The sequence below is a fragment of the Falco rusticolus genome, chromosome 7 (assembly GCF_015220075.1).
Source record: "Falco rusticolus isolate bFalRus1 chromosome 7, bFalRus1.pri, whole genome shotgun sequence".
Taxonomy (NCBI): domain Eukaryota; kingdom Metazoa; phylum Chordata; class Aves; order Falconiformes; family Falconidae; genus Falco; species Falco rusticolus.
The window spans coordinates 43,477,523-43,502,014 of record NC_051193.1 but is presented as its reverse complement, the minus strand read 5'-3'; the positions used below and the strand labels follow the sequence as shown (position 1 = coordinate 43,502,014).

Genomic DNA, 24,492 nt, shown 5'->3' with positions numbered 1-24,492 from the left:
GAAATGCTAGATGTTTTCCCTGCATAATGCCCACCCTATTTTATTCTGTTGGAAGTTCTGGAGAAGCGAGTTATCACTGTGGGTTACTCTTCAAACTGTGCAGAACTTTGAAATGCTGTAATTGGTCATTTTTTCTATATCATTATGGAAGCCAATACCTCGGAAGAATTCATTACAGTGTTCTAATCGTACAGAAAATCTTTGAAAGGACTGTTCGTTGGTAAGTCTGAGCCTGGCCTGTTTAACAGTGGTGAAAGCTGTAAACAGGTGCATGGATAAGTGTGAGATTGTCTTCATTTGGAAGTATTAGCTCTATGGTATTGAGTATAAGACCTGGTGATTCTGTAATTGTAAAATAAAGGCAAGTCACTTTGTAGTTAGTATCACAATAGATCTGTCTAGTACTCATTTGGGACCTTCAGGTGTGCTTTGATCACTTACTAAAGCCATGTGTTAATGTGTGGTGTCCTTATTTTTGTGGCTTTGTTTTTAGAATATGGCTAAGCCCTTTATATCCAAGGCTACCTCAGGGAACAACTGGTTCTGCTGGTGAATCTGAAACTAATTTTAAATCCGACCTAATAAGTTACTTGATGGCTTACAATTCTCCTACGCTCAAGGAATGGATAGATCTGATTCAAGAACATGATTTATCAGAAACAAGGTATAAGTTATCTTGTGTTTATAATAACTTGCATGCTGCTTTTCCAAAAAATTTAAACATCTCTGTTAGGATCTATTAGACCATGGGTTTGGTTTGTAAGCTTACCTTTTTACAGACTTAAGTCTTCAAACATGAGTCTAACTTTAGGCAGTTTTTTAAATCTTATGTAAGTTATGTTGAACTGACCAGCTTTTAGTTTTATAAACATATGTTTTAAAGGAATGAAAAAAGGTGCATCAGCAATAACTTGACACAAGGTAGATATACGTAATAGATACTCGGTTTCATTTAAGTCAGTCTAGCTTAAATATTTGCTCCAATAAAATTATCAGTAGACAAAACTGCATTGTATTTAGTTTGTTGTGCAAGAGGGATCATACAAGCCAAGGTTACTGTAATGGGGATTTTATTAAGAATAGGTTTCTGAACTTTACCATATAAGTACAGTCTGTATACATATGTATAGATATTTGTCCATTACAGGCATGGATTTGTCTGGTAGGCAATGTTATGTTAAATAATAACTCTGTCTTGAAATGGTCTTCTCTAATATTGCATTGCTGATATAACTTAAAATAATTCAGGATGCTTAATTTACTTCTAATAGATACATCCCACATTTCTACTGAAATGTGGCATTTGCTTCAGAGAGTGTAAATCTCCTTGGCTGCTTAATAGTAGTTTTATAAGCTGGCAAAAAATTTGGTGGAAATAGAGACTGAAATCCTGTCTAGTTTAATACATAAAAAAAAGTCCTTTTTTCTTTATGTGGATTCTTAGAAGATTGGAAGGGGTAAAAAATAAAAATAATTGTCTTAATCAAGTGAGCTAACACCCTGAGCTGCTGTTCTTATTCACTTTGTCATCTACATGAGCTTGGAGAGGTTGGTAGAGCCCTAACTGATGTGCGTTTATGCATGGGTTAGGGAAGAGTCAGTTGTTAAGATAAGGATCAGTTCCTTGCCAGATAAAATATGTAGGGGACATTCATTTATGGATAAAACTAGGCATGAGTACAGTAAAGAACAGCTGCTTAAAGCATTGTTTTGAATCTGAGCAGGTCTGTTCTCAGGGTAAAGTCAAACAGGATACTAAACCATTACTAGGAAGACAGTTGAAGAAGGTGTACTTTGCATCTGAACTATTAGGTGACCAAATGAAATCTCATACTGAATGAATCTTCCAATTTAGATGTAGCAATAGATTGGCTTTACTCAAAATTACATATTTATTTCTGTGCCAAATAAGAGCTCTTTGCATTTATGCTAACATGATCTGTCTTCTGCATTTTTGTACACAGGAATAGATGCAGTTCTTGTGTAGGCTATAGAATAGCCTGGTGGTGCATGACAGCTGTATAGGATGCTAATAATAAATTACACAGCTGAAAATCCACTTTATATTATAAAGCTTAAATGTGAAAGATTAACTATTTCTAGTTGTACTTCTATGTTCAGCCTTGCTGATAGGTTTTACATAAATACCCTAATACTTTGCAAACCAAAACACTTCAGAGTTGCAAATAACTTTGCGTTGTGTTTTTCCTTTCTGTAGAGTATATCTGCTTGGTTCTACCCCTGGACGATATCAAGGTAGTGACAAAGAGAAGTGGGGTCATCTTAGGCTCAGGAAGGTACTAAAACTATAATCTTTTTTGTTAATATAATTTTAACTGTAAATATAATTTTGGGGAGCATTCTTTAGTTCAATTTTTCCAGCTATGATCAGCAATCTTTTAATACATTGGTACGGTTTGCTAGCAATAACGTAAGCTTCCAACTTATCACAGCGTAGACTTTGCACGTAATATTCCTGGGAATTACTACCATGCTCAGCTTGTGGTCTGAATGTACTAATGGATATCTGAGGCGTCACCATGACTCAAATGTCTTTGTCTGCTGTTGGTTTTTCTAACAGGTATGACACCATAAAAACTTTGTGACTGGGAAACAAATACAGCCTTTTTCAAAGGCACTCACTGAGTGAAGATGTGTTGATACGGACTTGCTTGCACATAGGGAACAGGCTTATTTTGTTTACTGAAATGCAGAGGGCTATTACAATTTCTTCTTTCCTATTGACCTGACAAAAAATCACATTAACACCAAATTTGCATGTAGGTGATGCCATCAGTTCAGTCAGGTCTTTAGTTTTGTTCTGTTATCTTTCTAAGATCTTGATTTTTTAAATTATTTTTTTTAAATCAACTGAATAATTAGGAACATAGATTTATTTGTTTTTTTTAAACGCCACCATCCCCCCCATTTGTTTTTTTGGAAGAATTTTGGGTATTTTGATCATGAATCAGTTCACATGATAGCAGGTCTGTTGGCAACAGATGGGGTACACCTGTCTCAAAGTGGTAAAAGGATCTAGGATCACTAGGGCAGTGATCGTCCCCCTGTACTGGGCACTGGTGAGGCTGCACCTCAAATCCTGTTTTGGCCCCTCACTGCAAGACAGACCCTGAGGTGCTGGAGCGTGTCCAGGGAAGGGCAATGAGGCTGGTGAAGGGTCTGGAGCACAGGTCCCATGAGGAGCAGCTGAGGGACCTGGGGCTGCTTAGCCTGGAGAACAGGAGACTCAGGGGAGAGCTTGGTGTGCTCTATAACTTCCTGCAAGGAGGTTGTAGCGAGGTGGGTGTGGGTTTCTTCTCCCAAGTAACAAGCGATAGAGCCTGAACTGGTGCCAGGAGAGATTTAGTTCAGCTATTAAGTGAAATTTCTTTACTGAGAAAAGGTGGTCAAGCATTGGAACAGGCTGCCCAGGGAAGTGGTTGAGTTACTATCCCTGGAGGTGTTTAAAAGACTTATAGATGGGGTGCATATAGGGGTGCGATTTAGTGTTAGACTTGGCAGTCCTAGGTTAATGTTTGGACTTGATAATTTTAAAGGCATTTTCCCAACCTAAACAATTGTATGTTTATTTAGGCAAGCCATAATGCTTAATTTTCATACAAGACTGTATTTCTCAGGTTTATGGGGCTCCTTTTCTGTATTTGTTTAGAATGAGGTAAGGTATTTCATATCATCTGTTAAGTGCCTCAGAACTGGGGAAATTTCAACCTCCACCTCCTGCTGAAGTGGCATTATTTGAAATTCCCTCATGAATTTTATGTGACATTCTAATTCTGTCCATGCCAAATTTCAGTGACAAAAAATACCTATATATCGTAGTGCTTTCCAAAACAAGTCTACTCTTTTAGACCTCCCCTTGCTCATAAAGTGCTTGCCCATTCTCATGTGTTGTTGGCATGGGTTTTTTTGCCTAGCAAGACACTAAATGATAGCAAAATAAACCAGAAAAATCCTGTAAAGGATAAAGATGGTCTTGTGGCAGATGCTTAAGTGATTGAAAAGATTGTGTTTTTAGTGACTGAGGTCACTTAATTTTGTATCCTCTCTGCAGAGGGAAAAGGTAGCCACTGTATCCAATTTAATATATGCCTATATCCATCTGGTTTTAATGTGACTTTAAATTTCATTCACAGCTAAAGAACTCCTCTAAAAGGATTATTTCAGTTTTCTCTCCAACTGTTCTTTTTCCCATCTTATTGTAGGCTTCTATTGTAGTTGGGGCTTTAGGATATGAGAGGAATTTTATGGCCTGCAACCACCAAATATAAAAAGTTTTAGTTGTTTAATTTACTGTGATTCCAAAGCTAATGTTTCATGTTTTTAGGAAGAGCTGCTAGTATTCTTTTTACTCATTATTTAATGGTGGGCTTCAGTGCTTTTGGATAAAACTTCCAATGTTTGACCTTCTCTTGAAGGAAAAGTGGGTTTATTTGGAGAGCCTTATGACTTCTCTGTTGCAAAGTTAGATAGTTTGAATGTTAATTTTTTTTGTTGTCAGAAGTGAGTTATAGGGGCTTTATTATATCAGAAGCAATGTCAAACCACTAATTAAGGTTTTCTTTGCCTGTTGAAGTCTAACAATGTTTTGATTTCCCTCACTAGCTTTTGAAAGAGCATGCTTTGTCAATACCAGCACAAGAATCCTGGCCTGTCGTTGGACAGTTCTCAAGCATTGGTTCAATGGGAGCTGATGGGTCCAAATGGCTGTGCTCAGAGTTCCAGGAGAGCCTGGTGGCTGCAGGCAGCAGTATGACAGCTCTCCTTAAATGTGATGTTCCACTCCGTTTGGTATGTCTTTTAGATGCTAGTGACCTTTACTTAACACTTGTTCATTTGTTGTTTAAATCTTGGTCATTGGTTTGCTTTTACCTTTTGGAAGGCATTGATGTACTTTCCATTGTGAAGTCATAAGGATGCCACTTCAGTGTTTTAGTTTACATACTAACTTGTATATGGAATACTATAGAAACGTACTGTAATTTCCATCTCTATGACATTAGAGTGTTACATTATCATTATATTATCTTTGTCTTCCGTTGAGTCTTGTATCTGCTACTGAGATGTAACTGAAGCCTGAGTGATTAATACCTAAGCCAAATTATTTTCTAACCTGGTTATTTGGTTATTAGCACAATTAAGGGCATGTGCAGAAACAAGTTTGTAGCAGGAGCTTGTTAAATCAAGGAGAAAATGTTGTCAAACTACGACCTTACCATATGCTAATTGCCCCTGCATACTGATACTTAAGAGATGAGTCTAAAATCTCATAAAATAATGTTAAGGGCTTACTTTGACACTGTGGAAGTGGTTGAAGCAGGATTGTTTGAGTCTTGCTAGCTAATTTTGGTAAGCTGTGCAAAAGCAGTAAAGATATTACAGACTTCCTGTGTTACTGGCACACAACTTCTCTTAGGCTGCATTGTCATTTTATTCTGAAAAATGAAGCTTTTAATGTTTTCCTCAAGGTATTTTTTTTTGTTTGAAAATTGAGAGCTTGTGTATTTAGAGCTGTGTCATCAAAACTATTCTTTCTCACCCCACCCCCCACCACCCCCCACCCCTCTCCAAGGTTTATCCTACCGTGAACAATGTGAGGCAAAGTCTGGAAGGCTATCCCGGTAAGCAGATGAACCCCCATTTATTAGCATTTTGTGGTCATAATGTCCTGCAAAATCACTTCAGTGGTTGATTTTGAATGAACCTGAAGTTGTCATCTTGCTGAGAAGCTGGTAGAATAGGTGGCAGTAGAATCATTTTATTACTGTTGCTGGAGCTCTGACTCTAGCTCTCCTATTGTGATTGAATAGAAAAAGCTTTATGGGCATTGTTGTAAAATGTTTGTCTGTATAACCATGTTCATATGTCACTGTAAGGAAAAATCAGCTCTTGCCTACTGTTCTAACTTAATCATACTTTCATTTTGACAGAAAATTCAGGTTTGAGTGTGCCAAGTTCTCCTTGTGATGTCTTTGCAGTGCCATCCCGCACATCAGATACAATAGAGAATAAGATGTTTCACTACTCATTAGTAATTTTTTTAATATTGCAGTATGCAGTTGTTCAGTCCTCTCATGTTTGTGTTAATAAAGTCAGTAGTTTGTATAGAAAGCATAGCCCCAGCCAGCCTGAAAGAGGAAGAAGTACTGTAGTATTCTGATGCAGCAAAGCTTTTGTTTCTCAAAAGCAAGCACCCTTGCATCCTAAGGGACCTGGCTGATGTCAGTGCGAAGCTGTCTTTGATTAGTCTGCAAAAGGTCAAAGCAATTGGAAGAGGTTCATGAGGATTAGTGATTGGGATTAGTCAGCATGCGTTTATATAGGAGAAATCATGCTTGATTAACCTGATGTCCTTCTATGACAAGGTGACTGGCTTGATGAATGACAGGAGTGTCCAGTATGTTGTTTGTCTTAACTTTAAGGCTTTTGACACAGTCTCCTAACACATTACAGACAACCTGATGAAGTACAGGCTGGATGAGTAGATGGTGAGGTGGTTTGGAAACTGGCTGAACTGCCAGGCCTCAATGGTTGTGATCAGTGGCACAAAGGCTAGCTAGCTGGAGGCCAGCCGGTAGTGGTGGTGTGTGCTAGGCATTGATATTGGGGCATTTAATATCTTCATTAATGACCTGGATGGTGGGGCAGAGTATACACTGTAGTTTGCAAATGATAGAAACTCAGGAGGAGCGGTTGGTGTATCAGATGACTGTGCTGCCATTCAGAGGGGCTGTACATGCTAGAGAAATGGGCCAACAAGAATGTTGAGCAGTTCAAAGAGAGCAATGCAAAGTACTGTGTTGGGGCAAGAATAACTCCAGGTACACGCTGAGGGGTGACTGGGGAAAGACCTGAGAGCGCTGCTGGTCACATAGCTGAAGATGAGCCAGCAATTCTCTCCTGTGGCAAGAAGGCCAACAGCATCCTGGGCTGCATTAGGAAGCACTTTGCTGTGGGGTGACCCATCCCCTCTATTTAGTACTGGTGAGGTCACATCTGGAGTGCTGTGTCCAGTTGTTGCCTTCCCAGTACAAGACAGACATGGACATACTGAACCAAACCCAGCAAAAGGCCACGAAGATGAATAAGGGATTGGAGCATCAAGGGAAGGCTGAGAGAGCTGGGTAATTCTTCAGCCTGGAGAAGAGAACTTTCCTGGGAGATCTGATAATGTGTATAAATACCTGATAGGAAGATGCAAAGTAGAGGCAGATTCTTCACATGCTGACTGGTGAAAGAACAAGAGGCAGTGGACATCAATTGAGATAAAGGAGATTCCAGTGTAATCTTATAGCAAAAATGTTTTCTGATGTTTAAAGTTGCTGGGAGAGAGAGGTTGTAGAGTCTCCATTCTCGGAGATATTCAAAACCTGACAAGACACTGTACTGAGCAATATGCTCTGTTTGACCCTGCTTTGAGCAGGGAGTTAATCTAGGTGATCTCCAGCGGGTGCTTCCAGCTTCAACAATTCAGTAATTCTTTGGCATTGGTGAATTCATAAACACGTGCTCCTGTTCCAAGCTGAATACCTGTACTCCTGTGTAGTATGAAGTAGAGTAGGTGTTGAACTCTTCTAACAATTGGTAGAATTTGAACACAGGGCTAGCAGGCATGCTTTCAGCTCTCTTTTTCATCTGAATTGAGTGGTGGTTGGACAAATGTAGAAACTGCAGCCAGTGCATTTATAGATGTTAGTTAGGGTCTTTTGAAATACTTTTGCTTGTCTCAGCATCTGTTTAGCAAACTTTTAGGAAAAAAAAATGGTAAGAAGTGCAATGACTTCTTACTGTAATTTCTTTCACATTGTGAAATAACTTGGTGAGTTACTTAACTCTGTATTTGTACACATGAACAGCTCCATGGACTCGTGCAGTTAGTGCATTCCTGAGAGTCGTAAAGCTTTTGTAACAGGTCTCAATGGTATCTTCTAGGACAGGTTGAATGCAGTAGGTTTTGCATCATGTTTGTAATAAACAATACTAATATAACTCAGTATGCCATGGCTGACTTTTTTTCTTTAAATCCATTTGGAGAAATCACAACGTGCCTTAGCCAAAGACCAAATCAATACAAATATAATTTCATCAGAGAAGTTCTTGCTTTTTAAAATGTTTTTTGGTGGTCTACTTTGTTTTGGGGTTTTTCTGAAAGTTGCCTGTTTTATTCCCTCTAGCTTGTATGAGTAATGATTCTGATTTGTTGATATCAAGTGGTATTGTAACAAAAAATTACCCATAAATATCTGTCTTATAAAAGTACTTAATTCTATAGCTTGTATATTGTTTCTCTTAGCGTAAATCTGCTGTGTAGTGTTTAGAAACTTCTTAAACTACAAGAATGAGGAAAAAATCCCCATCCAACTACATACTAGTTTATATTACTTGAGCATTTAACCATTTTCTGAAAATAAGCAATGAAGATAATATAGATAGCAAGCATCTGGAGGAATAAGCTGCTTCTAGTATGTCTTTCAAAAAACAAATGTACATGTTCTATTTCTTCCTTAAGCTGGTGGCTCGCTTCCATACAGTATACAGACAGCACAGAAACAGCTGTGGCTACATTCCTATTTTCAGTAAGTAGAGCTCAATGCTTTGTTGTTTGTTTTTCTTTTTTTCCTTAGACTGTATGTTTAAACTTACAATGCTGTAATGTTTGAGTTTCAAAAGCAAATTAAGGGGAAGCATTCAGGAGTATGATATTCTTCAACTCCTTAAAAGAAAAGCTGTTAGTTTTTTATCTGCTGGTTTTATCTCTAAAACAGTCAAAACATGCTATTTACCTGTTGCTAATGGAGACCACTACCAGACTTTGGATTCTGTATTTAAGCTTTCCTTCTCTGAACTGGAATAATGTTACTCTTCTTTCTTTCTTTTTTTTTTTTTTTTTACAGTTGTATTTCACTTTCCCACTTATGCATCAGTATTAACAGGATTTCAAGTGAGCCACGACAGGGTTAGGAAGGCTTTTGTGTTTGGGTTCTTTTTAAGTGCAAAAATTCTCAGTCTCTCATGGTAATATCTTCTCTTAAAGGTGCCTGACGTTTTCCATTAAGAATTCTGTTTTCACATGCTACTAATTTTGCCAAATTCTAAATCTAGCACATTCCATGCCAGATGTCTCCCTGAGGCTGAATTTTTAAAAACTTAAGCATGTTTTGAGAACAATGGGAAAAGTTGTTTTGCACAGATCAAAAAAAAATAATAATTTGGTAACCTCTTATAAGACCACAGCTCCCCATTCCTTTCAGCAGAAACTTTTAATTTTTCCAGGTGGGAGTTGCTCTGGTAAGATACTTTCCCCATATCTAAGTAATAGCATGTAAAGTTGTGTATATATTCAGAGGGCTGAGAATACAATTGCTAGTGGCAGAGAGCATTCTCCATTCTGGACTGAACGTGATTGCTGCTGTGAGCCTTGCTGATCCATGTCCAAGGAATGGAACTGGAACAGAAAGCATGTGAGGCTTTGTTTCTCCTGCCTTTGAAGTGTGCTCTATGAGCACATTCGGCAAGGAAGAAAGCTACAAAGATGTTCAAGACTTCAAGATTGTTCAGTTACGATTAAAAAAGTGAGGAGACAGTAAAACTGGGGGTGTTCATACAGTTTTAATTCAGTTTCTATATATACTTCATGAGAATCTTGTTGGAAGAAAAATACAGCTTTTTTCAGTTAGTCTCTTATTTAGTGTACAGAATGTTACTTGATGAGATCATTCATTGATTTATTCCTGTTTAATGAGAAAACACCCACATACCTGTCTCATTGGGCATACTAGGGTCCTGCTCTGGCAACAAAAGGGCTGTTTTAAATAGAAGGAATAGCTCCTTGTTACAAGCAGGGAGAGAGTAATGGAGTTGGAAAGTGGTGTCCTGTAGTCTCACCCAAAGAGGTAGAACCTCTGCCCCAGGCAAACAGTTTTTGTAATGTGTGTGGGCTGCTTGTCTGTCTCTTCTGCTGGCTGAGTCTATTTAACCTATAATGCAGCTCTGAACTGTAATTTCTCAGAAGAATTAGGTAACTAAACATAATGTTGATTTTACTTTTCTGATTGTACCAAATGATTACTAGATCGCTTTGTTAGATTAGCTACTGTGTAAATGGTGCAATTTGTTCAGTTTTCTCTCTGATAGGGTTGCTGTTTTTTCCTTTCAGTATTGCTAATTGATAAGGAGAGATTTGCAGTGCGTAATGATTTGTTAATTGCTGCTTTTGTTAGTTCCTTTTCCTTACCCCACACTTGAGCTTTTAGTTTACATGGTACCATGACCTCTAACTGTCAAAAAAACCCTAAACCAACAAACCAACATACCTCAAGCTGTAGTTTTGCTCTGTAAGATTTGTCAAAGCTAGTTTCATTTAATTAACGGTATTTATCTTGAGACTGAACATGCCTGAGGTTTACTGCAACATGAGATCAGTCCTGTGTACATCATCTGCCAGCTGCATTCTGATGAAAAGTTTACTGCTTAAAATGTGTTAAGTCAATTTGGCTAGAAGTAGCCTGAAATTGTTATATTGACATATGCTCTGCAACTTCTTGAATTTTACTTTAGGGTTTTTGTAATCTGTTTTGGCTTTTTTTTTTTTTCCTAAAATATGCCAGGAAAGCTCCATGTTGAAATTGAAATTTAGCTGTATTAAGAATAAATCAAATGTGATATTGTACCCATCTGAAACCCCTTCCAGTTCTTTTGGTTTATAATGTCATTATGTAGTCTGGAGATAAGCTTTTAGGCTGAAGAGAAAACATTTCTTAAATACTTCTTTGTTAATAATGCTTTTACTAAAAGCATCTGAGTTTCTCAATGGGGTAATGACTTAAAAAAAAAACCAACTAACCAAATGAAAAAATAAACCCAAACCCAGTTGGAGAACATAGTCACTTTCTTTTCCCTTCTTGTCTTTATGTATTTGTGCTGTCCTACAAAGAAAATATGGCCGAAATAGATGCTCCCTTTTCTGATTTTAACTTTCTGGAATACCAGTTTCAATCAGTTTATAATTGAAACTAACTGCAATTAGATTACTGTAGCTAGTAAATGGAAGAGAAGTGGTGGTACTCTTGCTAAAACACAGTACTTAATTGTATCTGTCAAAGATAAGGAGGCAGAAAGGCAGTAGACGGGGACAGTAGCTCAAAATTATTGCAGTTAATAGTGGGAGGAGTTTTATCCCTCAGTAAGGCAGCAAGATAGATCTAAAGAAAGTCTGTGTTCGGTTCCCAATTCTACTGTTTTTCCTGGCTTTCATTTTTACAATGTTGCTGGAGTTACCCAGGGGTTTTTGTGCTTTAAACTCGTAGATAACGTTTGCCTCAACTGTCAGTTGTGAGATAAAAGCTGTTAACAAGAATTCTTGAGGTATAGCCCTATACTCTGTATGTATGGGAAGTGTGGAGTTCTGTAGGGGAACACAAGTTTAGTTTACAGGTTTCTGTATCATGTATATCTTAGTCTGTTCTTCAGAAACAGACTTCAGTGTGGCTTGCAACAAAATATAAAAATGTCTTGTTTGCTCCAAACATGCATACAGTGTTTCCTCTCTTGCCATTTAGGAATACAGGACCAGTTCTCAGCAACAGTTTTCTTTCCTTCATCACAGGATGGGGTTCTTGAAGTAGGTCTTGACCCCTGAACGGCAAAGCTTCTTGGCTTAGCTATGTGCAAGTTAGTCCTGAAAGTCAACTTAGGTAAATAATTCCAGCCCTTCCACTTCAGTCATCTTAAGCTTTTAAATGAACGCAGTTCACTTAGGAGGGCTTTTCAGAGCTGATTGATTCTTTTTTGATTTGCTTTTTAGAGGAGAACGCTGAATTAGAGAAACGCAGAACCAGAGCCTATTATATTCCAAACTGAGGAAAGAAGTCTCTAGGTGGAGGAAGGTGTATGTATTTAAAAGCCTCCTTCCTGACTGAGTCAGACCTAAGAGCTGCGAATGGAAAATGCTTCTAAATACTACCATGATTATGTACCCTTCAGTTATGTGCATATATTTACTGCTTGCTTACAGTTTAGATCTGTAACACTGATGCTGAACTACCCCAGCAATGGCTTGCTGTTTTAAACTGGTTTTATATATACATATAGATACAAGCTCTATTCTCTTAAGCCCCCAAATTTCTCAGTGGCTTAGGGGCATAGAAAAGGGAAGAAGGGCAGTATCAAGAATTCATTCGTTGCTCCCTGCCTTTACTTCATGTGTAACAAATTTTAATAAGCTTGAGGAGTTTTGTGAGATTTAATTTGTTCCTAAGCTCTTTTGTTTAAATGCATAACCATTGGTAGTCTTCAAAGAAGAAATACTGGCTGGAAGTTTGGACTCAGTTTCTTGAGTACTAGCTGGAGTGGAGGAGTGGAAAACCTTGTTAGGAGAGCTGATACCCTGAGGAAAATGGTTGCTTTGTCAAGAAAAAATAAATCCTGCCCTGTGACTACTATTGAGATCAGATTTCAGGATAAAAATTCAGTTAAAGCATTTTCAGCCTTTCTGTAGGGGAAATGAGACTAAATGCAACAAGTGTAGGGTAATATCACTGAAAACATGGCACTGTAGTATGGTAATTTTAAGGCCTTAAAATAAAACTATATATGAAAACAATTCCTTTTCTTTTTCTAGTAAATGGTCAGCAGAAGTCTCGGGTCGAAGTCATGCTATGCCTCACATTAAGACATACATGAGACTCTCTCCTGACTTCCAGAAGATTGCATGGTTCTTAGTTACAAGGTAAACAACTAACCATACACCTCTCACAAAAAAAAAAAGTCATATATAAGGTTCTTGTCAATTGCAGGTCCAGGTGAATTACTGCCATAATCCTCATAATATTATTACAAGTAGTGACAAGAATTTTTGTCCATATTTAATGTTTCTTCATTTTATTGCCCCTTTGAGGGCTGCAGGTTGAAATGATTAAGTCAGGAACTGTTGGCAGTAGTCACCAAAATCTTGTCTGGGCTGGTTCAGCGTCAACTGAAGTGATAAGTATTTTTAAACCTTGGGTTAAATTTCTTTAACACATGCTGCACTTGAATGTGCTAGTTTGTACGAAACAGATGCGTATTAAGCCAAAGTTTATACTTGTGCTGCCTTATTATGAAACATGTAGATACCTAGTATTTGGAATATGACCTTTTGTTAGACTGAGCTGTTCAGCTGTCTAGCTTGAAGTCTAGCTTTGTACTTCTGTTGTTGTTTTTTAAAGCCAAAAGAGGGAGCAAGAAATTTCTTGACATGAGGGGAGAATGTCTTACTGTGAATGAAAAATACAGATGTTTCAGTTCTGCCAAAACTGATTTTTGTGCAAACCTGTATGCTATAGGTGATGGTCTTGCATCCTTACTCTTATATTCTGTCTTTCCGAATTTCATTGCTGATCAATACAGTTGCCTGCAATGATAGTAGTGATTAAGGTGCTTTTAAAGGTTTTAAGTTATTCAGATGCGATGCTGAGTCCACCTAATTCAGAAATTCACTTTTATTTTTTTCTCATGTTTCTTCTATTCCATCATTTGATACTATCAAAGAAGCATGCAGTATTTCTCTCAGTTTAAATGTAGTGTTTAAGCTTTGTGCTTTGCTGTAGAAGTAGGTCTTGACAACAGAATTGCAGGGGTTTTTTGACTCCCAAATTGATACACTTCATAGCAGATACTGATGAAGGATTATCTACAACATGGTACTGAATAACACATTAAAACGAGAATACCTCTAATATTTGTTTTCATAAATATCTCAAAGAACAAAATGCCAGGAGCAAAAGATACTGTTTAACCCTTGCAAAAATGCTTTGTACTAAATGTATTATAATGTAGGTAGTCGTAATTGAGCTAGCCTTTAATCTTCCAAAGTCATCAAACAAGCTATTTACCAGTATCAACCTCCTTTTTTGAAATGTGCAGGGAAGATTCAAAAGGCTGAATTTGTCTTGTAGATCTGTATGGCATAGACTTCTATAATTATCCATGTGGTGTACGGATACCCTTCTACATATTGTCTCTGCTGTTCCCACTGTGCTATAAAAATAGCAATAAGGAATAACACCCAGATCACTTTTCATGAAAAAACTGTTCTAGCAGTAAAGCTTCACTTCAATCAGAAGTGCATTGGTACAACTGCGGTATTTAAACATTTTCTGCCATGAAGATTATGCCTCACTGAAATGCTTTGTTTCTCTTTGCAGTGCCAATCTATCTAAGGCAGCTTGGGGAGCGCTGGAGAAAAACGGCACTCAGTTGATGATCCGTTCTTACGAACTCGGAGTCCTTTTCTTGCCTTCAGCATTTGTGAGTTCATAGTTGAAGTATAAATCCTGGAGTGTACTGAGAATATGCAAATATTGATGAGTACAAATATGACTGAATAATCTAATTATTAGGTTCTGTATTTCTGGGTTAGAAAGCTGATAGCAAGTGGAGTTTATACAAGGTTTTCTTTAAAATAGAAGCAGTCTTTTTTCCTACGCAGCAAATATGGATTTGGTATTGATCTGACTCTGTGTTACTGAAATTACAAAAATATTTTGAAATTGTAACATATACTAAACGTTGCTGAAAAGGATGATCAAATCTCTTCTGTGCTTCTTAAAACTAGGCTGAGTGCATATTCATATTGAAGTGATGTGTCTGGGTTGTAATTTGAAAAACAATTCTTAATGTTGCACTGATTGCTGTTCTTGCTCTTTCCCTGAAATGCATTTGCAAAGCCATGTGACTTTTCTCAAACTTTTTGCTTTGAGTTCTCAAATGTGTCTTCTAAAACCTCTGATACAACTCCAAGAACATCTTCATAAAAGGCTATTTAAAAGCTGAAGGACTGTATCTTCCAGGCCTATGACAGCAGTCTCAGTATGTAGAAGACAAGTATGACCCAAAGTAACTATTATTCTAGTGTGAAGCAGAGGACTGGGAGACGTGAAAGGTTTTCATGGTAACTAAGGTCCATCTACCTTGTAGTCTAGTCTTAGTGCAGTTGTGGCAGGTGCCATGGGGTTTGGTATAACAGTATGTATGTAATATCTCTTAGTATATGTTCCCTATGATTTACTTTAAAGGCTTTCTAGGATAAAAATTATATCCAGACCATGATGGCTAGTACCTACAACACTGTTTATTCTCTTAACACATCAAGTTCCTTATTAAACTACTCTTGCTGGTTTTTAGCCCTCTACAGAATCCTGTGCTAGTGAGTCCTGTGACTTAATTGTGCATTGTATTGACAACAAAAAGCTTCCTTCTCTTGTTTAGATTGTTTTTGTCGTACTTGGATCTACTGCCCGATAGTGGGGATGTGAGCTTCTTGTTCCTGTTGTTGATACCTCCTTCTCTCTGGTGAACCTGTTAGTACCAAAATGTTACCAACAGCAGTTAATCTATGATGACAAACCATTCAAACTCGTTCCTGTGGAATTTCTTCTTTTCCAGAGGAGAAATTGGAAGTTTCTCTGAAATGTTAGTATGCTATAAGTCCTTAAAAATATTTTTTATGAATACATCTTTCCTAGATAATATTCATAGATATTCACATAACGTTTCGCTTCTGTTGACTAGTGATATACTCCCAAATGAAAATTTACTAATATTATGATATTAAAAGTTACCTACCGTAACTGTATAACTGTAGTCTCCTAAGATCACGATATTATGATTGATGGTTTCTGGCTGTATCTAAAAGAACTCATTACTTCTGTAAACAACTCCTTTAACATTTATTAAGGAGTTGATGTAGTAGTGTGGTCTCTGATGCTCTGAACATTAGAGACAATTTCAGACATTGTTCTCCAGCATGGTTTTTATGCGGAAGAAAACTTAGAGAAAATGCATTGATCAGAGACTGAAACAAGAAAAAAATCCAACAACTTCCTATAGTAGAAAGCATTGGTTTTGATATCGCTGTGCTCTGAAAAAAAGCAAACATCACTTGTGTAAACAGCTATTAATAACAGAATAATGAAGCACTGAGGAAAAAATTTGTGCAAAAAGACTTTACTTTTAACAGCAGCTGACATCAAGGGGTAAAATAATGCTCTAAGCTGGCTACTGTTATTTCTGGATGCTGTCAAGCAAAGATTTTACATACAGTACTGATGTGATTGTGCTTAATGAATGAAGTTTTTTGTATTAACATAACTGATCACCAGATTGTACAGTAATTTTAAATAATTTCAATATTCCTGTTTTGACCCTGGACTTCCCATGCATTGCTAGTTCTGGAAAACACACTTCAAATAGATAGAAAATCAGGAATAATTGAGTTAGTCTTTTTGCCAAGAGTTGACCGTATGTGTTTCAGATCTGAGCAATCTGCCAAACTTTCGCTTTAAGGAAAAAAAAAACCCACCAAACAGGAAAAAAGGCCGCCCCTCAAAAAAACCCCAACAAACCCGAACTGAAACCTTGTGAGAATGTTTGGCTTGCATTCCACTCTGAATCTTGCTTGCATTCTACACAAGATTTCTTGCACGTGGAGCAGGGGAGGGGGCATCACCAGAATAATTTTCAGAGGGCCAAAACCTATGTAAAAAGATCTTGATTTTTCTTCCCTGTGCCTAAAACTGTAAGTCTTAATGCCTTTGATCTCATTGTTGTGAGTTTTTCTATAACTCAGTTTCATTCTAATATCATTTTGATGAACAGAATTATTTGTTCAGGAGCATTTAACTTATCAGAAATATAAAAGATTCTGAAACACTTGAACCTTAGAAAATTTCAGCAATCTGAAGCCTTTACCCTATTTGCAAACTAGTTAACCTTTCTGCTCTTAATGACTTTTTTATCATTCTAGGTGTGTTAGACCAAAATTGTTTCTGCTTGTAGTTCAGTCTTAGCAGTTGGAGTAAAATCCACCTAGTCATTTAAGAGATAGAGAATTATTAAAAATAGAAGTGTATTTTTATTCTTGTTGCATCAAAATAACCAAAACTTAAATGCAGTGTCTAAGCTAAGTTTACTGATGATTGAGAACACATTGGATACTTATTAAGCATCTGCTCCAGCTTTTAGCAGAAGTCTGCAGGCTGGTTTATGCAAGAAAATTTAGAGATACGTTCTGCTATAAGTCCAATACGAGTACTCTAATAGTAATGAGAACTGTAAGAACGGTTTGGTAAATACTTTTGGGTAAACAGTTCCTAATGAAGCTTATGCCTTGTGGTCATCAGGGTGAGAGGCAAAAAAGACATTGGCTGGGTCTGCTGTAACAAGAGAAAAAGTTCCACTGAAACACTGCAAAATTTTAACCTCTTTTCTCCCTCCTTTGCCAAACCTCTGTTTAGGGACTAGAGATAATTCTTGGTGTGGGAGGGTGGTTGCATTGCTTTGAATCTTAAAGGCTTTTCAGCAGTTTTTACTGCATTCTAGTCATACGCTCACTCTAAATCTGTTCATGAAATGAACCACAGAGAACGTGGGTTTTAAATGTGTGAGAATCCTCGACTTCTGACATTCTGGTTTTTCCTTTTAATCAGTGTTTTGGCAAAGATAGTCAGGGGTGGTCCTGTTCTAATCCCTGCTATGTTCAGGTAAAGATCAAATTAACCTATCACTATATAGCTTTATATTATTTAGTTGAAACAGCAAGTAGTGTGAAAACTTCCTGCAGTGTGAAGGGCCGCTGCTGAAAACTTGACTATTAAGTAAGCAGATGAAAAAATGTTTATTTTGGCTTTATTGTTTGTAGTAGCGAAAAGGAGGAAGAATTAATAATTTCATACACTGGGAGCAGGAACTGTAATCTTGTACAGTGTGCCTGTAAGGTAGAATCGTATTAATTACAGGAGTAGGATTTGTCTGTTCTCAGTTTATTCCACTGCTCCCTACTGTCTGATTGTTGTGATTTTCCCATAGAAAAAGATTTCAGGCTTTAAGACTCTTTAATAGTGTTATTGTGCTCTTATGTAACACTTGTGTAGCCGTCAACCTTACAGCAATAATGAAGTTCTAGTTTTCATCTTGAGAGTGTCCACCTTTTTCATGACAATTTTCTTCTTGAGAAAATACAGTTTCTGTGCTGCTTTGTAATTTCTTTTTAAAGTTGAAAATAAACACAACATATTAAATATAGTCAGTGTCAAATGCAAAAGCTAGGGGCCGCTATTCTCAAAACTGAACTTCCACTTGTACCCTTAACATAGTTACAGAAGTGTAAATAAGCAGCATTGGAGGGGGTAGAGTGGGGCTGTTTGGGACCCAAACAGCTTTTCAGAGTGCAAGAAACATACATATTGGCAAGATCAATCACCAACACCAAGTGATTTAAGTACTGCTGGAAACAAATTAACTGTTGGCATCAAGAATTTGAATGGCTGGTGTTTTATTGCACTGTAAACTTACCTTTATGATGCATGCATAACAATCTTTTATCTGAAAACCAGAAATAGCTTAATGCACCCAAGATATTTCTTTCTTGAGAATTGCCAGTTGATTGTTATAGCAATGGAGTTCAGAAAAAAATTGGCAAAACTGTCCAAGAAATGGAGCTACTAGAGAGCCAAGGTAAGTATTATGTTATGTACTAGTGGTGTGCCCATGGTAGATAAGAGTTCCTGAGGTATATCTATACAAACCGCTGTCATTAGTGACATGCCTTCCATTAATTAAATACATTTGTAATGTTTTAGTAGACACCAATACCTCTGGCAGTTTTTCCTTTATGCAGCTTTAGGAGCCAGCATTTAAAGAAGGTGGTTCCAAATATCTTTAGGTGACAGTTAATTTAGCTTCCATAACTTGAGATAACCTGTTCTAAGGCTGTGTTTCAGTCTAATGATACTCTGCATTAGACTTTATAGTGATAGGATCTGACCTTTGAGAAGTCTAACTGTCAAAAATCATTCTTTCAAAGGTGTCATTAACTGCTAGAGATGAAGATTTTGTCTACTGGGCCATCCTTTGTCATCAAAGGCTGTGGAAATTTTGTAACAATATCCAGTACAGAAGGAGCCTTCAGCAGGATTGTAGTTAGTTACTCATAAGAGTAAAATAATCTCATTTCTATACGTACAGCAGATCAAAACACAAAAGTTACTCATACAAACCTAGCCAAGATCTTGATCTTGCTGAGTAGTTGTAGGGCAAGTTCAGATTTGCAGAAAGGATGCTGACAAGACTGGGATTGTGGCAATCATTTTTGTTTGTTCGAGGCCTCTCTTAAACCTACAACTGCTGCAGGCTTAGACTCTCAGCCTAGGAAGAATACATATATAGTGAAGCTTTGCTGCAACTCAAGATCACATTCTGGTGACAGGTAGGTTGCTGTACCTGTTTCACTCAGCAGATCAGTCTGTTAGAGAATTAAACGCCTAAGCTAGTCTGTTCCTTTGAGACGTTTGAGAAGCCAGATTCCAACCTACCTTATCACATGGAACTGCATCAACAGTTGGCTGTACCATGACACCAGCCTGTGCATGGCTGTCTTCATTGCCTTAGTTGTACTGGCACTGGTGCTTATTGGCATTTCTTGTGCTTTAAACCAGCTTGGATTGGACTGGCCAAAACCAAATGGCACAAGTTTTCAGGTGTTGTTCCATGAACCAGCACAAAATGATGAGTTGATTGCTAATGCAAGGAAGCAATAGGAAGGGCAGGTTCAAGGGGGCAGAGAGCAGGGAGGTGAGTGTAGGATCACATTGAGATAGCATGCATTTGGCCAGGTTATGGAACCAGAGCCTATGGAGACGGCCAGTCGGTGAAGTTTTGAATTAAAATGGGCATAAATGGCTAGGACCTGGCTGAGGAAAATACATTGCGCATTATAAATGGTAGAGCCAAGCCCCCAGATCTTTCCCTTTTTGTCACAGTGGTTACTTTAAAATATCCATTGTTGGGGAAGAAGAAAGCTTAACTTTGTCATATCAAAGGAACATCTCAAAACTCTGACCAAAAGCAGATGCTTATAGAAAAGTACAGTGGTCAGCCATGTATGCAGTAGTTTATCCCTGAAGACTTCCTGACTTAGAAGCCTCCTTTGCAAGCATCTCGTGTATTCTCTTAAATGCCTGTAAGCTTTTAGCATTCGCAACGTGTGGAACTCGGCTAGAACAACTTAATGTCACATGAAGCAGAGTGTTGTGAGAATTGGTTTCATTTGATGGTTTTTCCTTTTCGCATTGAAAGACAGTAACAATGTGGTCTGTGATCACCTTTTCCACACCACTCTTTCTGCAGACTTTAGCTGTTTCTAGGCTGAAGAGTCCTTAGCCTGTTGCTCCTAGGGTAGAGATTGTTTGATCATTCTTACTGCTGTTCTCTATTTTTCTTCTGTATCATTTGGGTTGAGAGGGTAGTGAGTGGAGGGACAAAAGCACACATGAGATGCAAGTATAAATATGGAGAAACAGATCCAGATGTAAACCTGTGACAAATGATGTTCTCACCTACTGAGTCTGGCGTGCTGGTTTGGTGGTTTTGTTTTTTGGTTTTTTTTAACAAAGCGGTACGTAATAGGTTAGGTTGTTTTTCAACAAGTGAATGAGGAAGTTGTTCATTCAGAATTGACAGAAGTGTATAGCATGAGAAACAATTCTAATGTTGCAAGTTGTGATAATTTAGTTTGATTTTTGTCAAATGGCATAATGACAATGTATGCAATATAAAGATACTTTCTGTAAGTACAGTGCTTTCTCTACAGACCTCACAACTTTTGTCTTATGTAAATTTATAGAAAGCATGTAAATACGTGCTCATATACAGGTGGGTGTAGTAAAATATGCCAGTGTGTATGAGACAGTCTTATGTTTGAGCTTCAGACCTCTTGGAACACAACTTAATTGAAGCTCATCTAAAACTTACATGAATAATGTGTAGCAATACATATTTTTGAAGAGAGTACTCAGTTCTTTTCCTCTCTGTTTCCTTAATATTGATGCTTAATTGTGCAGGCTGGCAACCAGAAAAAAAAAGTCACCTGTCAGTAGTCACATGATATGGTGTATATAGGAGCAAAGTGGGGAAAGGGACTGTGTCTGTCTTTCATTACACTGCAAAGTGACTGCAGGGACACCTGATAACTAGGTGGTAGTCAGAGACACAAATATTAGTACTTGTTTTATATGCACGCAGTCATCTGATATTTTGCAGTGCTTATCTTGTGTATATGCCCTGCAGTTAATTCTGCGTTAAAACTACTTTTTTGATAACTTGGTCCAGTTGTCAGGGGTTTTGTTGGTTCAGTGTGGTTTTAACATCCTATGTGGCATATTAGTCTTACATGAAAATAATGGAGGACTGGGAATAGACTTAACATTTTTAGAAACCGAATTTTCTGAAGTTTGTTTGCAATTAAAAATAGACTACAAACTAGATAGTGCTTTGAAACATAACTGAGCATTCTTAGACTTCGAGAGACAGCATGCTCTAGCTATTGGCCGGACAATTTAATACTGCCAATTTCTGATAGTTCTGTTTCTTCAGGTTGTTTCATACATTTTGATCACAAAGTTAATGACACTCTGGTAGAAGTTAAGGCTTTGAATCATAGGATCGTTCAGGTTGGAAAAGACCTTGAATAGAGTTGGACAGTGAAAACATTTCTGGCAGCGGTGGGATTCGAACCCACGCCCCCGGAGAGACTGGAGCCTTAATCCAGCGCCTTAGACCGCTCGGCCACGCTACCCTGTTGCACTGGTATTGCACACACTTAATATTCCTAAACTTAAAAATGCCACTAGCTCTGCAGTTTGTGCATTCTGTTTTCTGTGGAATACAAATTCGGGAGTTAATTGTTCTTCACTTGCCATCTGTTGACTGCCAAGTTTTTTGTCTGGTTTTTAAAATGCTTCCAGTACTTGTGCTTTGTGGTTGGGTCTTGGCCTGATGTGCTGATGCAGACTCTCAGGAATGTGTTGAATGGTTGTTCTCAACATAGCAGCAGCTGTTATCATTTACAGTTTTAGTGTTTAGGGAGAAATTAGCTGATGCTGACAGATCACAAGCTTCCCTTGATTAAAAAATAATGTTTATAAAAAAAATTGTGTCCTGTGTTTGAACTGCATTTCCCTTTCTATCTCCAGTTCTATTTCTCACCTCCTACATCTTCACTCTTACTCATGTTCAGCTTGTTCAGCTGCTGGGGATTCCTTTCCAGAGGCTGAAATAAGTTACATCTTTAACATGTAAAACACCTAACATAATGAACTTCTGGGAAGCATGTTGCAGTAATTTGAAAAAGCCTGGGAGTGTCTAATGAAAAGATTTTTAAACAAATAGTTCCTCCTCACAGCCCTTGTCTGATGAAGCTGTAACAAACTCAACTTGACCTGTAAAACAACATAAAAGCTTGTGGAATTCTTAAATCTTTTTAAAGATCTGTTGAAGAATACGGTACTAGCCAGTCACCTTTTGGTAACATAAACTCAGAGAAATACAGTAGCTGCTATTAAACTGAGAACTTACCCATGCTTGCCTACCTAGTGCTATCAGTGCTACAATTATATCTAGATAATCAGTCACAGACAACTAATAGTATTTAAAGTTCTGAAATGCTGTATTTGATGGTGTATACTCACTGGTAATGAGTAAAATACTCATGTACTTGCCTATGGGGGTGGTGTATGGGCTGAATCTTGTTCAGAGAACAGCTAGCTGTAATGTATATGTGTGTGATCATTAGAACTGAACTGCTTAATTTTTTGCTGAGTTCAAACAACTGAACTGAGTACCTTCAGTCATAGCTCAACTCTGACCAGAACAGAAATAAATAGGTTAAGCTCTTTGTAACATTAATTTTTTTCTTTGTACCACTTTCTTCAGTTTCTCTGGTTTCAGGTGAAGTCTTCTATCCTGTATGAGATGGAGTGTGGGTGGGAAAATAAATACAGTGTAGGCAAACCAAGAGTTTATGTATGGACTTTAGGACGTTAAACCTTGCTTTTAGTGTTCACAGAACGGCCACAAGGTTTCCAAACTCCAGTGGTAGAGACACCCAGAGACACATTTTCCATGCCAAGGAACTTCGGCTTTAGATACCTGAATTTGGCACTGTGGGCTGCTTGCAGAAAAAAATTTTTAAAAAATGCTCTGATAAAATTGAGTAAAACTGTTCTGAATAAATGCGCCTCAATGTTGAGGAAGGATTTCATTGTATACTCTCCTGGCCAGAAGAGCATGGTCACTGCAAAGTTTGTGTGCATCCTTAATTCTTTACTGCCTAAACTACTAAGTTTTTAAATAGTTTTGCTGAAGAGCAGGCTTTTTTATGTTTACTAGCATGGGAAAGGATAGTCCCATAATCATCCAGTGGAATTATTGGCTGCTTCCTATAGGAGTTACTTCAGTAGTAACAAAATACTGTAGTGATATCAGTATTAATTCCCACTGATGTAGGGATAGCCATTCTTGCCTCTCTTGTGTGATGCTTTCCTATAGTCTGCGGTGTGCCTTGGTTTGGGGCAAAAATGGTTGGAAAGCAGAATTTTAAAAGCTGTTCTACTTTTTCTATTCATCCTCCCAGTGCCTGCTTTTACAATGTATGATGCTAAGGCACTAATAGAACCCACAACAGCATCTGAAGTTTCATAAGTACAAAAAAAAATATACTTTCCCAACTGAGAAATTTGTATCGACATTTCAAAACGTATTGCTGTGAGCAGCAGTTAAAGAACAAAATATAGCTGCAGAGGGAAAAATTCTGAAAGAATAGAATAAGGCTGAGGAAAATTTGAGGCAGGCAGAATTATTTTTTTTTTTTTTTTTTTTTTTTTTTTTAGGCAAGAGCCTGCTGGTTTGCTTTTGGAAACAGCAATGAGAGCTGTGAACACTTAGGAAATGCTCAAAACAGGCAAAATGTGTGACTTGTAATTTCTGTGTGCAGATAGAGACATGAGTTATTTTTAAAAGCATGTGAATCTCCTTGGAGGGCCTTATTAAAGAACGTATTTCATAACCTAGACTCTCACTCCAGGATGTTTTAAGGAAAACTAAGTATCTTAGAATAGCATTTCCTGAATGGAAGATCTCTACAGGTTAAATTCTGACAGACAAATAAAACAGTTTAGGGATCAATTGATGAGACAAGTGGGGTTGGAGGACAGCATCAGAAAAGAAATAATATGCTCAGAGAAGAGGAAAATATAACTAGTGGCTACTGAGGAAGAACAAGGAAGAGGAAGGCAAGAGAAGGAAGCAAAATGCCTGCAAAGAAATACACTGAAGTAGTAACAGGGGACAGAAGAAGTGAAGCAGAAATGAAAACATTATGGGTCTGGAAAAAAGATGGATAACAGGGAGGAAAATAAGATGGAAAATGTCTACAAGTGGTGGGGATTTTCTTTTTGTCTTGTGTGGAAAATCAGCCACTGCCATGAACTTCAGAACGGCATGCATGTTCTTGATACTTAAACTGAGATTACTATGTATGTATGTAGAGGCCTGAGTAGGTGGTGTTCTACACTATGTGTTTTGATAGCAATGATTATACAAATTTCACTCAGATTGTGCCAGGTAACAGCTGTGTAGCTTTGGTGGCCTTGATCAGGCATG

At 37.7% G+C, this 24,492-nt stretch overlaps 1 protein-coding gene and 1 non-coding gene across 2 annotated transcripts in view; one reads left to right on the top strand and one right to left on the bottom strand.

The window, feature by feature from the left end:
* Positions 1–24,492, top strand: part of TDP1 (tyrosyl-DNA phosphodiesterase 1) — a 45,403-nt gene that overhangs the window by 10,142 nt on the left and 10,769 nt on the right. The window contains exons 8-14 of the mRNA XM_037395220.1: positions 494–664; positions 2,219–2,297; positions 4,624–4,809; positions 5,591–5,639; positions 8,528–8,594; positions 12,638–12,745; positions 14,202–14,304. Of these exons, the coding sequence (XP_037251117.1) occupies positions 494–664; positions 2,219–2,297; positions 4,624–4,809; positions 5,591–5,639; positions 8,528–8,594; positions 12,638–12,745; positions 14,202–14,304 (763 nt within the window). The remainder of the gene's footprint in view (positions 1–493; positions 665–2,218; positions 2,298–4,623; positions 4,810–5,590; positions 5,640–8,527; positions 8,595–12,637; positions 12,746–14,201; positions 14,305–24,492) is intronic.
* TRNAL-AAG lies at positions 21,547–21,628 on the bottom strand. Its single transcript has one exon. It is a non-coding gene; the product is annotated as a tRNA-Leu (tRNA).